This window comes from Serinus canaria, chromosome 3 (assembly GCF_022539315.1).
Source record: "Serinus canaria isolate serCan28SL12 chromosome 3, serCan2020, whole genome shotgun sequence".
NCBI classification, from domain to species: domain Eukaryota; kingdom Metazoa; phylum Chordata; class Aves; order Passeriformes; family Fringillidae; genus Serinus; species Serinus canaria.
The window spans coordinates 81,071,909-81,087,458 of NC_066316.1; the positions used below are offsets into that span (position 1 = coordinate 81,071,909).

The 15,550-nt window shown below is 36.6% G+C and overlaps 1 protein-coding gene across 3 annotated transcripts in view; it reads left to right on the forward strand.

Annotated features, from left to right (window-relative positions):
- The window catches only part of PHIP (pleckstrin homology domain interacting protein), a 108,197-nt gene that overhangs the window by 6,150 nt on the left and 86,497 nt on the right, over window positions 1-15,550 (forward strand). For all 3 annotated transcript variants that reach the window (XM_030235558.2, XM_050971934.1, XM_050971933.1), the window contains exons 5-6: window positions 4,844-4,994; window positions 5,108-5,206. In XM_030235558.2, the coding sequence (XP_030091418.2) occupies window positions 4,844-4,994; window positions 5,108-5,206 (250 nt within the window). The remainder of the gene's footprint in view (window positions 1-4,843; window positions 4,995-5,107; window positions 5,207-15,550) is intronic.

Consider the following 15,550-nt stretch of genomic DNA (forward strand, 5'->3'; position numbering starts at 1 on the left):
AGAATTAGAAAGTATACAAGAAATAAATATGTTTTGGGGAAAATGGTTCTCCCTCCCTGTTGTTGGTTGTCCCTGCCCTGTCTCCCCAGACCACCCCCCATCTCCACCCTAAAAAAAAGAAAAAAGAATTCTTCAGAGAAAACTATTGCATTTCATTGCAATTTCTAATTTTAAAGCGATAAGGCAGTAGCTTCTGGTACATGGTACTCTATTAGATTGATGGTCTGATATAGTACAACAATTACTGTAATTCAATTTGGGGCTTGTTTTGGGTAATACGTTACATAGCAGGGTGGTTAAGGTGGGATAGCTGTTGGTGTTAGTAAGACTGAGCTCTTACATCTTGGAATATAGGTAGCTGACTGATGCAGGTTTTGTTGTTAAATGTCCTTGTGTGGAAATGTGTTTTTCTGAAACATATTTACAGCCAACCTGGTAGCTGAACATGCTGACTGTGAGCAGGGTGAGGGGGGAAACTATTTTTGAGAGAATGTTTCAGTGTGCAGAGTATTTGCAGCACTAGAATAAGGTCATATTTTACTTGATGTCTAAAACACTGGTGGTGAATAACTGCATTACGTATTGCAAATTTAACTAAAGGCTCTAGGTGAAATCACAATTCTTTTGTTTTATTCATTGTGATTCTGATGCTGAATTATGCTGCAGAGTCATGCAGAATGAAAATATAAGCACTTAGGTGTATTTCAAAGGTGATAAAGATTTGTACATTAGTCCAGATAGGTGTGTAGCTGCATTTTGTGTATTCCCGTGCTGCTTGTTTGGAATAAGTGAAGTTGGGGGTAGTTGGTAAAGGGGGAGGTTTGAGGGTAATGCTGCTTCTGATTTTCTAGAAAATAATATTTAATGCTTAAGATCTGAAAATTTTGTACTTACTAACAGAGTTTAATTTATGTTATAGTAATGGTTAAAAAGTGTAAACTTATGTGAAAAGACTGTGAGAACAAAAAGAGGGTTTATTATTTTAGCTTGAAAGCACATCTTCTAGGCATTTCTTTTGGGAGAACAGACAGAATTAGACACTGAAGAAATTCTAATAGGGCAAGGAAGAAAAACAGCTAGAATTTCAGCTGAGACTGGCAGAGAAAAAATCCTGTGCTTTTTATGCTGTTTGACATCACAGTTTTGGCATATAAATTTAAAATTCCTGTTTGTAGAGTCCAGTTTTCACTTTCATTTAGAATTTTAAATACTTGTACATCTGTTATTTTTTTCCTTTTGCTTTCCTTTCTCTCTTGGAATCAGAGATTGATATCAAACCAATTTTTTTTTATTCTGTTCTTTCATTCTGTTCACTTCAAATTTCATACTGCATTGTCTTGAGCTTTTCTGTTTCTGACAAAGCTTCTAAAGTTACCATTAAAACAAAAATTTATTTATTTTGTTTTGTTTCAATAATCTGACTTGAAAGTACTCTGGATTTTTATTTTTTGCATGCAGATATATTTTTGTTGATTCTAGGTTCTTTTTGCAGTTTGTTACTGCAAGAGTTGTTTCCTGGTAGGCTGCACCATGTAACAATCTGAATAATCTTAGTTTAATGTATTAGATAAAATTATCTTTTCCTGTCTTGATTTGTTGCTACCTGCTTGTGGTTATCTTTTCTGATATTCTCATTTTTCCTTTTTCAAAATGGAGAAATTGGGTGAATTTCTGTTACACAGTTTTTTAATTAGTTACTTCCACCATAATACTTGCACATACGAATTAGCCCTGGAACAGACTTCCCAGAGAGACAGTCAAAGCCTCAAACCTATTGCAGGCTGAGACGTTTGAACAGTGCCTCTAACACTGTGCTTTAACTTTTGGTCAGCCCTAAAGTGGTCAGGCAGTTGGAGTAGATAAAGAAATTTTTTTTTTTTTTAATAAAGAAATTATGTTACCTGGAGAAAATTAATAGCCTGTTTTTAATAAGCTATTCAAGTTCCACATTTTATTTGTTAGGTAAAGAAGAAAAGGAAAAAAAATCAGACCCAACAAAGACTTTATTTAATAAAGTTTTCTTATCTGATTTTACAAAGAAACGAAGCCTATCTTTTTATTTAAGTTTCTTATGTGTACTTTAGCTTTATAGAGGAAAATGAGAGCCGAATGTTAACTGTGCATGGTTCATGAAATAGCTTTATAAACTTCCTGCAACTGACAAGTATTTAAATGGGCAATGCCGCTTCTGTTTTGGCAAAGCGTACAGCTCCTAAGTATTGTTGAATCAGTTTGTTAATGAGCTGCTGCAAATGCTGCTTAGTAGTGAACTATGATTACATAGACAAATACTGTGAAGAAGCATCACACATCTACTGCATAATGTGTCATAAATAGCTCTTTTCACACGAATGGACTTAAATGAGAAGAGACTGTAGCGTGGGTGTAAGGTATATATTGAGATCTTTAATACAGATGATCAAGAACAAAACAGACAGATACCTCTTATCAAAACATTTGCTTTAAAAACTGCAAGAGGAATTGAGCCTACCTAGTTTCTGCTAAAATAAAAAGTGAGCACATGGCTGATGACAAATCATGAGAAATATGACTCAAGATGTCAGCTTGCTGTAGTTTTGGAATGTGTCAAAGATTATTTACTTCATTTACTTTAGATTTTGTGCATTTCTTAGGATGTATAAAATTGTAGGATCTTGAGCAGGATAAAATGTCAACTGTATTATGTGTTTAGTTGTGTTATTCATGGTTAAACCAAAAAACTCAGTAGTTATTAATCTTTGTAAGATGAATTCATATTCTGCAGATGATAATGGTGAATTCAGGTGGAGTTAAGCAAAGAGTAGTGTTTGTTAAAGTTTTGTGTTCCTTTTGATAGGAGAGAGGAGAACAAAAGCTAAGGAAATGTATCAGGGCTGTTGATGGCAAAAGTGTATACAGCTTCTTAACTTCTTATGGCTATGTAGATATTTTAGAGCTCTCATGAATGTATTTTGACTGTGGTGACTTCTTTAAGCAGAAAAAAAGCATATTGATAGTCTGATTAGTTGTTCTTATAATAATAATTCTGAATTATTTTTGCCACTCTTCTGTGTGCATGTCTGATGATATTGAATTTAGCAATTTTAAATTAACTGATCTTTACAAAGAGCTGCGATTTTATTTAAGTGAAATAATTTTTAAAATGTTTTTTTAAAGAAAACTTTTTTTGCTTGTGTGATTTTTGCAAGTTATTTAACTTTTAGTCAGCCGAATTCAGACAGTTTGCAAGGCTTTCTACAAATTTAATATAATCCACAGAAGGAAAACCCCTCTTTCCAGGAAGCAGCTAAACATTTGCCTGCTAATGGGAGGTAGTCAGTGAATTCTTATTTTGCCTTGCTTGCTGTGCAGATTTTGCTTTACTTATTCAACTGTTTTTATTTCAATCTACAAGTTTTTCTCTTTTACCCATCTGATTTTCTCCACCATTCTACTGCAGTGAGAATGAGCAAGTGGCTGCAGAAGGCTGAACTGCTGGCCATTGTTAGACCAAGACAGGAGAGAGAAAACTTTCTCTCCTTCACTAGGAGATTGTGGTGGTGGCGGGAATTATTGGTGTAAGCAAGGTTTTTCCAGAACCTCAGTTTCAGACATCAGCACTCTTTATGTTAGCAAACTGCTGGAGTACATGAAATGATTGTGGTGTGTCAGCAAGATAGGAGCACATTTGATGAAGAATGAGGTATATTCTGTTAATTGGGTGTAATACAGAAACATCTTTCTGCCTAATAGTCAGTCAAGACCTCCTCTAGTTCCAGAATAACAAAACATCACAAGCTTTTTCTTCAGTATTTCGCTGTTTTTTTCCCCTCCTCTGTGAAGTAAAACTGTGAAGATGTATTTCAGGCTGTATGAAGGACAAAACGACTACATGCCAAATTCTATACAAGAATTGGATAAATTGAGTCAATTCTCCCTCTTTATTTATTATTTAAATTTGTTTTTGTTATAGTCTGAATTGACAGTAGCTTTTGCATTTTAAAAATGCTATTTCTTAACCAAAAGCCTTATGTTACTAGGATTTTTACTGTTGTCACATACATTTCAAAAGCATTTTTCCTCCCTTGTTATTTAAGACAGTTCTCTGATCTAGAATATGGTAGTTCAAAAGAAAGAACTTTTTATCTGGCAGTCATTAAAGGTGGTTTATTATCAAGTGATGAGAAATTATGTTGCTGATAATAGGTGCTTGTTTTTGTACTGTGTAATTATGACCTGTTGCAAAAACTTGTCATGTTTATAGATGCAATAGGGAAGACATATACCAAATTAAAAGTTGAATTACCTAAGCCAACGTTTTTGTTTAAAAGCTTTAGATGTAAAATAAATCAAGCCAGTTGTGAAGTTTCAAGGTGTTTTAACTTAGGTAAATTGAGACAAAATGCTTTTGGATTTTTTTTACAAAGCTATGTTATTATTTGGTATTTGTAATTCTTGAAATAAGTAAGTGTTCCTGTCTTTACAATCTTTGTCTCATCTTTATCTTACAGTAACTTAAATTGACCAGACCACTACTTAAATGTAATATTGAATATATACTTTACATTTTTTTACTGTGGTTATAAGGGAGCTTATTAGTGTAACCAGTTGTGCCTTGAAGACAGAAAGTAGTAAATACCAACAGTTCTCTGTCTAAAATGGCATGTGCTGAATAGAAAAATTAATTAGGACCAGCTGGAACAAATTATTGTATTTAAAGGTCATTATTCCTTTTTATCCTTTAATATCCTATAGTTTTGTTACAAATTTTTGTAACAATTTTGGGGGGGAAAGATTAAACCAGTAATGCATCAAAAATATTACGTTCTTTCTCAAATGTTCTGTTTGCTCTTTGATGTAATAGGTGAAATACTACAGACACTTGGCACCTGATCACTTGCTTCAAATATGCCATCGACTTGGACCGCTTCTAGAGCAAGAAATTCCACAAAGCGTCCCTGGAGTGCAGACATTATTAGGGGCTGGCAGACAGTCTTTGCTTCGTACAAACAAAAGTATGAAAATTTCATGAGAATTTTGAGAGTTCTTGATATTTCATACCTTTCCTGTGGTTTTGCATGAAAAAGCTCACTTGCCTTCGTTTTTTGGTGTGATTTTTAAAAAACAGGTTGCAAACATGTTGTATGGAAAGGATCTGCTCTTGCTGCACTACATTGTGGAAGGCCTCCAGAGTCCCCTGTGAATTATGGCAGTCCACCCAGTATAGGTAAGTCAATTTTATTCTGGCATTGCCATTTTAATACCTAACTCTCAGAGTGACTGATTATTATGATGGTGAGAGATAAAAGTAGTTCTGTTTATATTTGCCCTTGTTAGTGTCACATACCTTACTTCTAGTGCTTTTATTAAGATGCTGTGTTTCTGTATTTATTGTAAAATTTTCTCTGAAGCAAATTTTGTCTTTGAAGTATGAAATTGAATGAAATGTATTTAAACAATGACTACATGCAAACAAAACTTTCTCAAAGATATAATAAGGCTGCCAGTAGATAAATAATTAGTATTATAGGGCAACAAGGACTACACCTATTGTTAGGAAAAGTAAGTCATGTAGACTGGTAATGGTTACCTTTGAAAAAATTGATTCTTGTAGAAGTTATTCTTTTTGCTGTCTGGTCCATTCACTAATTTTGTAGCTGTCCTTTAGCTTTCTCTGTGGTGCTGTATCATGAAGGATGCATGTGCTGTCTGTACTGTTGAAAAATTGAAAGCTGGAGGTCAGAGGTATTCCAGTTTTTATTTTTAAGCTCTCACATGGTCACTGAAATGTTTGTTAGCTTTCATGTTTTAAGAACAAAGATACACGTTTGTTTAGTTGCTAGAAGGATCAAGATGTGATATTTTAGAAGATTCTTTCAGGAGCACCCTTTCTCTTTTTTTCATGTATAGAAAAATGAGCAGAATCACTGGCATCTTTTCATCTTTCTCTATTGATGTCCATTGAAGGGGGAATGATTAAGACCAAATTGTCTGTGTGGATTACACCAGAAAAGGACTAGTTTTTTTTAATAAAATGGTGGTTGCAGATAGATGTGCAGTGTTGGATGAGAGTGGGCAGAGAATATCCAGTTGATTGGCTCTGGATCAGGTGTAGCTGCTGCTGTAAAGACAAAGAGAATATATGCCAAACAAAAGAGAATATTTTCAGATATATTGGGAAACTAATATATAACAAAGTATGTGAAAAAATACATTTACATACACTGTATATAGTATCACAATACAAATATGTGTTTGGCAGACACTATTAGGAACAGAGACTTTTTTAATGTGGTAACTTGCCATGGCAATTCTTCAATCGCTAAACTCCTTTTGGAGACTTTAGGTAGCTACTAAATTTTTAATGAATTTAAATAGATACACATAACACATATAAAATGTAAAATCAAGAGAGGTTAATTTGGGCTATTTGTATTTATTTTTTTCTTCAGTTGAAGGAACTTAAAATCAAATCTCAAAATACACACCATTACACCTAATCCAGAGAATTATCATTCTCTCCCAACAGCTGGGGCAAAACCATGCTATAGCTAAACTCTCAGGTTCAGCAGAGCCAATTTTGACTTGGTAGATGGCAGAGTATTGAGTGTCCTAGTAGCATTTCCATTTTAAAGCTCAAGTTACATGCTTTTCATGATATTTCTGTAGATACTTGGACTGTAGGATGAGAATGTGGTTTTGCTTGCTGTTTAGAGCTGAGTTTTAAGAACTCCTGAGCTGGTATGTGTATTGATCAGCAATGGTTCACTTAAACCCTAATGTAGCACCTGCATCATTCAATGTGGTTTTGTTTAGAGCCACTAGTTTTGTATTCACTTAGGGGGCATTTTCTGTGTTGTTCTGTGTGTCTCTCTGTGTAGGAGAAAATGCTTGTTGCTGGTTAGAAAATTCCCTTCTTGAGTGGCTGTGCAATGGCTTGATGATAATAATCTTGGAAAATCTCGGGCTATTTTTGCAAGGTGACTGTAGGACTGAGCTTTTTAATAGCTAAGATTTCTTTAGTGGTTGCTTAGCTTTTCTTGTGAAGAAATGTTAAAACATGTTGGAGGAATCAGAATGATTGAGGACTGTTTAATGTTGTACTGTAGCTCACAGTGTATGGTAGTTGGTGTATACTTTTTAAAGGGAAAAAGATCAGTGTATGAGATCCATGGTAGCTAAAGTTCAAAGAAAGCTGTAGAACTGCTGTGGAAGTGAAATAAAATGTTAAGAAAAATAACCTTCAGACTCTTTTTAGAGAAGAACAAGTCAGGCTTTCTAAATAAATGTTATTTTTATTGAACCTTTTGCAGAGCACTGAATGTTTGCAAAATTATGGTTATTTCAAATACCACTTTTCATGACCAGTAATTTCCTTTTCCAAACATTCATCTAAGTACTGGTAACTGAATGTTTTCTACTGTGAAGTGTATTTGAATTTTTGGGATATTTGGTTCAGAGCTGTATGCTAAAGCATTTACTTTTGATGTATCTTATTCTATCTACTCTGATCTGTCAATGAAATAAAGAGCCTGAATAACACTTCTATTATAAATTATATAAGAATTTTTTTTTCTGTTTCCTTAAATAACTTCCAGTTTTCCCCTTGGAAGGCTATATTTTATGTAAAAAAAGACCCCAAAAAACTGTTAGAACCTATTATTCTTCAAGCTGTATGTATTTCAGGTAGATAACCTACTAGTGTTTAAGAAACAAGAATAAAGACACTGAAATTCTTCTGTTGTCCAGGAAAGCTTAACTTACATTTCAGTGAGTGTACAAAGTTGTTAATTTACTTCCTAACATGATAAATCAATACAGGGATGATACTGATGGGGTATTATTTTGAATTATTTTTATGTATATTGTGTCACCTGCCTTGTAGGTAGCTGGCTTATACCGATTAAAATAAATCTGTACAAATACATATTTCCCCTGAAAACTACAGGGTATCTGTAGAACATGATGAAAAGTAAAATTTGAATATGGAATAGTCTTTGTCCACTTTGGGTTACTTGTGTAATAAATCTTATAAAAAAGTTGCTGAAGTGCTTAATAAAGTGCAAAAGCAGCTAAATCATATGCTAATTTGTTTTGTTAAAAGTCTCATTTTTGTGGATGTAGAAAGAGAAAAAGAGTTCTTTTTCAGTAATTTTTGGGAACTGCTGACAAAGAAATAAACCTATGCATAAACCTTTGAGAGCTTTGAGCTCAGAACTCTTGGGAAAGCTGACTGCTTGGGTGTGAGAATCTGAATGAGACTGGCTGTTTGTCCCAGACAAAGATGATTTTTTTTTTTCCTGACCAGCAAAAATTTCTGCCTTCCAAAACCATTATTTCAGTTTTGCAGATTAATCAATCTCAATTAAAGTTCTGAGGCATTTTACATGTTTTTCAGTATGTTTATTAAGTGGTACTGGTGTTTTGGCTGTAAAGAGAATGCCAGGTTCTGAAAGCAATGTAAATGTCTATTTTTAGAAATACAGTAAATACTTTAGGCCTAAAAACTAGCTTCCCAGTACTTTGTGCAAATCTATTATTTTGTTAACTATAGGAAGAAAATAAAGGCAAAGACTGCATTTCTATTAAAAGATCTGTGTAAAAGTAACATCCTGTTATACATGTTTAGTCAAATCTAGAGTGAGTTATACTAAAGTAAATGACTTGTTAGTGTGCAAGAATAAATAAGTGGTAGAAGTCATGGAACTTTGAGTAAAGTACCAATGGAACTATATAGTGAAAGTAAGTGACGTATTACTGAAGTCAGGGAAGTTTGGAAGATTGTGTAGCTTTCATTTGTTTTTGTTTTCTGCCTCTTGAAATATCTCGCCTTTTACCACTCTGAATTAGGGAGGGTTGGCAGTTGCTTTCATCAAGCAAATGAATATTGTATGGGAAGTTTGAAGTGTATATAAAATTTTTGTGTTTTCAGAAATACTCCAGTTAAGAGTTGATATTCTTTTACCTTCATGATTTGACCAGAGACAAGTTTTGTCATGATAACATAGTGAGCTTAATCATTTTACTTGGTTGACAGTCATGTCTAAGTCAAGAGACTTGGAATACCATATAGAGTTTGAAAGCTGAACAGAGGAATGGTAGGAAGATAGAACTCAGTTCAAGCTGGTGGTTTGGTTTTTTTTTTTTTTTTGGTCTTGGATGTCTTTGAAGAAGGGAGAAAAAAAAGCCTGCAACAGCACCAAACTGAATGCTTGATGCATTCAGTCTTACTAGCTTGGAGAGTGAAAGGAATTGTCTAGCAGTCTCTACTACTATTTTTAACGGCTCTGAATTCTGTGGTTTTCATTAGAGGCCTGTCTAGCCTCTTAAGTTAATGAAACTTGATTCAATAAGGGTAAGAGTTGTAAGTGAATTATATCTTTTGGGTATCCTTCCAGGATTCTTCTGAATCTGGTTCTGTTTTTTTGTGACTGGAAGGGGAACGAAGTTGGATTCTGGTTGTCAGAACAGAACTTCCATTAGTTAAATACAACTACAGAAAGGAAGAAAATGAAAGGTTGTGTATGCATTTTAAAAATGTAACCTATATGTGGTACAAAATTAAATTTGATTTATCACTCGCTAGTGGATAAGGCAGATTACTATCCCGCATCTTTAAGGCATATTCCATATTCAAGGATAAGACCATGTAAATAAGGAGATAGAATTGATAATTTTGGTAAAATTAGAAAGTAGAAAGAAAGCCAAGTGGAAAAAAAAAGAGGGCTAATACTGCCGTATCTTTCAGACCCCCAAATTTATCATCCTTTTAACAGATTTCTGTTTTTCTTTGAGCTGCCTGTTCTATTTGGGGTGTGAACGAGTTAGAGAAGTTCTGAAACTTTGAAGGCATTAATTTGGTGCCTGTTGCATGCCTTTTGAGTGGGAGAAAATCTGTGCTTTTTTGTATGTTCCACTGAAAACTCCCACCACTTCACTTCCATCAGCTTTGTTTGATTTTTACATTCTTCCACAGGAAACCAAACAAATAAGGTGTTTTTGACACTTTGAGATGTGTGGTTTTAAGATTAAGGTTGTTGGCAGCAGTGAATTTTGACAGCAGAAGCAATATTTTAAAAACAAAATTGCATTTTAAGTTCCTGAGTGGCCCTTATGAAAAAAAGGAATTAAAAATCTTACATTTAGGGCCTTTAGGTCAAGAATGGCAGGTTTTTTCTCTATCCCACTTGTTTTTTTAAACTCTAGAGATTCAAGATTCTGAGCAATATCTGGCCCTTCTTTCAAAGAAGGATTAGACTGGATGATTTTTAGAGGTCCTTTCTAACTTCAGCCATTCTGTGATTTTGCAGTAACGAAGTTGGAGTTCTTCTGGCAATAAATATAGTGAGGGATATGAATCAACACATGAAGTTTTTCAGGTGTATCAGCAGTAGGAGGAACAGTAGTCCTGCTGCTGAAAGGGATAGTGGACCTGAAGTAGGATGAGAAGGAGACTTTATAGAACTAAAGGTGGGTCCTCCTCATCTCAGTCCCCGGGCAAGTGATGAAGCAAATATTTCTGGAGATCAAGGTAGGAAAAGACAGGTACATGGTTAAGAGTTGTTTGTATTGATTTGTGAAGGAGAAATCATGCCTGACTAGCCCAATACCCTTTTAAAGGAGATGAAGGGCTTGGAGATAAGGGGACAAGAGCGAATGTTATTTATGCAGAGTTCAGCATGGCTTTCTGAACAGACTTCCATAACATTCTCAATGACAAACTGAAAAGATATGACAGAACTGCTGGGGTCAAAGGGCCGTGATCAGCAGAGTGAATTCCAGTGACTGGCACAGGAGCCAGTCACAAACTGTGTACTCCAGAGGCTGGTGCAAGAGCCGGTATTGTTCAACATCTTCGTTAATAACTTGGATGACGGAACAAAACGTTTGTCAAACAACTGAACTCCAGCAGTAATGAATGACTGAGGAGGACCTTGACAGGGTGGAGAAATGGGTCAACAAGAATCTAATAAATTTTCACAAAGAGAAGAGCAAAGGTCCTGTCCCTTGGGAGGAATGACTTCATGTACCAGTGGATACTGGGAGTTGACTGCTGGAATGCAACTGTGGAGAAAACTACCTGGCTGTCCTGGTGCTGAATGGGTCAGACACAATGTGACCTTGCACATAAAACCCAAGCAGCATCCTGGGTTGCTGGAGGCAGTGCATTGCCATTAGGATGTGGGTGTTCTTTCCTCTCAACTCAGGGCATATAAGATCACACCTGGGGTGCTGGATCCAGCTCCTCAAGAAAAAACCTACATGGACCATCTGTTAACTGGTTAACATAGCTGTTAACTGGTCTCTCAAAGGACCAGAAAGGTGATGAAGAAATTGAGGTATCTGTTATACAAGGAGGAGCCAAGAGACCTGGACTTGTTTAGCCTTGAGTAGAGAAAGCATGGCATGGGCAGGATGGTGGTGGTAGTATCAATGGTTATAAATACTTGGAGCATGCGATGAAGATGGAGCCGGACTCTTCTCATTGGTGCGTCCTGACAGGATGGAGGTCATGAAACAAAACTGAAATAGAGGAACTTCAAGTTAAATGTAAGAGAACAGCTTTGGGAGGGTGATGAGATCTCTTGCACAGGTTGCTCAGAGAGGTTGTGAAATCTCCATCCTTGGAGACTCAGAACTGGACTGGATGTAGCACCGAGCAACCTGCTCTAGCTGACCCTGCTTGAGCAAGGGGCTTGGAATAATTACCTCTATTGTAAGACCCATGTCTGGACAGGCTGTTTGGGTCCATTCTGGCTAGCTATGGACCCTAGCCCACATGATCTTACATGGAGGATAGCAAAAGATGAGAAGCGCTCTTCTCCATGTGGGGACAGATGTCCTCTGTTTATTGACTTGCAAGGAGACGCCTCATATTCTGGCGACTCCCCAGGTGGGAAAGAGGGTGTTGCATGGTGGTGGAAGACTTTTATTCCCCAGGGGAATGGGGGTGGAGGAGAAGGAGCACAGCCAATGGGATACAAGTGAGGAGTGGCGAGGGGAGGGGTAAAAAAGGGGAGAGACCACCAGGGCTGACACTTGGCGGGGGGGGGGGGGGGAAAGAGGGAAACCACGTGGTCATAGGATACAAATAATGTGAACAGTGCAAGTTACCAAACACCCAGTGCAAACAACTAAATAACTATTTAGTGCAATACAACACTCTATCCAGGTTCCTTCCCACCTCAGCCATTCGGTGGTTGGATGGTAGTAGACCATATCAGTCTTGGAGGCTGGTCATAGTATATAAACATAAGCCCAGTTACTAAAAACTAGAAGCCACTTAATTTTGTTTGGAACCAGTTAGAAAAGAATTGTTAGCAAATTAAAATAATAAAATTTGTGAATGAGTTTCAAAATGTCAACAAATTCACAGCTTTCTCAGACACTGACTTGCACTGATTATTAAGTATGAAGAATTCTGATTTTAAAACCGGAATATCATTTGGGAGTAAGTGGTGGTTTCTCATACTGTGTTTTTTAATAACCACTTAGGAACATCTGGTTTTTTAATCTGCTTTCTATTTTATTTATTTATTTTTAATACAGGAACTTATGTGTAAGTAGAGGATGGGAATGTAAAACTAAGGTAGTATTAATTTCCTTTGCCAGCCAGCCATTGGATAGTTTTTTCAATGCATTGTTCATTTCACAGTGCCCTTCCAGCAAGGAGCGTGCGATCTCTATTCTGTTGTTTTCTTCTTTACAACCCTTCTCTTTTAGTGGTTGACTCACAGTAAGGCCCAACCAGCATTTTCTAATGCATCCTGGGATAAAGTATAATCTTCCTTCATTCCCTTATGTAGTTTGTGGCTCCCACTGCAACCATTTAACTACTTATACCTTGTCATTCTTCCTGTGATTAACAGCTTTGTTCATACTCACTCATTTGTGTGAGGCCAAGCAAAGACAGAAAAGTGCTAATATGGCTAAAACAAAGAGAGATTAGACTTGCTGTTGCAGAGTTTTCTAAATTAATTGTTTTCAAATGCAGTTAAAATCAAGCTAAATAGTATAGAGACTTGACAAGTGTTGATGTAACAATTGTTATAAAGCCAAGGGCCTATAATTTGTACAAAGACATTATTATGACAGTGGGTAACCTTTTTCATCTTGGCTTGGGCAAGAAAAATCAAGTTTGTTTGCATGCAGGAATTTTTCACACAAGTTTTTTGATTTTTGATTTTTGATTTTTACCTGTACTCTGGAGGGGAAAAAAAGCTAATGTGCTAGCAAAATTTGCAGATGTTTGGAATAAAAAGTGGGAATTGGTCAGAGAAATCAGGATAGATTCTTGGCACTTGGCAAAGTTGATAAGAGTAAATATAGAGGTAGTTAAATGAAAGGGATATTGAAAAGGAGTGGTGGATGTAAGAATTCCATTTTAAATAACCAGAAGATACCCCCCAGTTTGGGAAGTCTTAACAGTTACGTGCTTGTGGATGGTGCTTAAACCTGTGGGAGATTGATTCTTCCCCTCCCCTCTGCTAATTGCATGAATTTGGTATAAAAATTCTTCCCAGAGAATGTAAGTTCATAATACTGTGGAGGGTTTTTTTCATGTCAGATTGCTTTTTAATTCACTTAGTCTTATTTTCAATCAGTTTTTTGCATGTTTTAAGTTTTGATCAAGGCTGAAGAGTAAGACGGATTCCAGTATTGTTTCTAGTGTCACAGTTATTCCCTTTTATATTCTCTGGTAGGTTGATAGATACTGAATATGGGTTGTTTCACCTGTTGAGTTTCCCAGGGATATGTGAACTAGTAGCAAGTTGCCCATTGGTGATTGGCATCAGTGAGAACATTCTTAGAAATACTGGCTTGTGTTCTGCTAAAATTATCTTCACCAGTGTTACCAAAAACCTCTCCAAAACCGAACCGCTCACTCCCATAAACCTTCTCAAGCTTGAAGTTGATCTCAAGTACTTCTGAAGTTTTTTATAAATTCAGGTGTATATTAAAAATTGCATTCTTGTGTAAAATCATTTGTTGTTCTATTCCAAAGTCTCCCTGCAGTTTTGTTTCATTTGTAGAGAGACATCTCTACAAATTAAACTTTTAGTTAAGATTTTTCAGTTTTTGCAAGCTGTTGTTTCATTTGGAGGCATTGGGATATCCATCAACCATATCCATCTTATATTAAAAGTAGACAAAAAGTAATTTCTGTGTGGGTTGGGATTATTGTGTAAACTCACTTTGTTGGGACCAAGACCTTTATTCTGCCTCTATTGTGTGTGTGTACTTTTTTGGTTTTTTTTTTTTGTGTGTGTGTGTGATTTTTTTTTTGTATAGAATTTTTTTTCTGAAACATAGGATGATTTGTCAGATACCAAAACTAGATTTATCTTCTGCCTAAATTAATCTTGGTTCCCTGCTGTTCTGCAGTAGACTGCTGGCAAGGGAAGAGTTTGTCATAAAGCAAACGCAACTGCATCTTTTTCTCGTATGAAGGAAGGGTGAACAAGCAGTAGAGATTTAAGACAGCAATTGCTCCTTGACTAAAAGTGCTTTGCTCTACAGCAAATAATTCCACTTCTTCACAGAGCTTCTTGTGCTAGGAAAAATTCCTTGAATTAGGGCCAGAGGCTAATGAACTTGGCACTTGGCTATAACACAAGAAGCTTGTGGTTCTTACAGAGTTGCTACAATCCCACTGTAAAAATTGGCATATCTGATGTAGTTTGACCTGTGCTAGCTTATGAACCACTGTTATGTTGGTATGGGCCAAACCTGAGCAGTGTGAGGGGTTTATAGCTCTTTTGCAGTTGCTACTAGGGAGCAAGTTGTCCATGAGCCAGCAGTGCCCTTGTGACCAGAAAGGCCAGTGGCATTTAGGGATGCCTTAAGAGGACCATTTCCAGCAGGTCAAGGGAAGTGATCTACTCAACCCTGGTGAAGTCAATCTGGAGTGCTGTGTCTAGTTCTGGGATTGTCAGCACAAGAGAGACATAGAGGTCTTGGAGTGGGTCCAGTGGAGGGCTATGAGGATGATTAAGGGACTGAGTGTCTCTCTCTGAGATAAATATGACAGGCTGAGAGAGCTAGGCCGGCTCATCTTTGAGAAGCAACAACTGCAAGGTGACCATATCAATGTCTGTTTGTATCAGAAGGGGGGGGTGCCAAGAGAAAGAAGCCAGACTCTTCTCAGTGGTGCTGAGCAATAGGACAAGAGAGATCAGGTAGAAACTGATGCACAGAAGCTTCAACCTGAATCCGAGGAAGAACTTCTTCCCTGCTGTGACTATGCATTGGAACAGGTTGTCCAGAGAGGTTGTGGAGTCTCCCTCACTGGAGACATTCAAGAAATGTCTAGGTGCAGTCCTGTGCCATGTGCTCTGGGATGACACTGCTTGAGCAGGGGGGTTAGATTGGATGACTGACTGTGGTCCCTTCCAAATTTTTTTAAGTTGTCCAACACCGTTCAGTGTGTGAGTGTTATATTAGGTGCCTTGTCACAATTCTGTAGATTATAAAATGTATCACCATTGCCATTCTTTGGTCTGATAAGGATATGGAGTGTGACTAATGTTTATGTATCCATGCAGAGAAGTATTATACTTTGTTGCTTTGT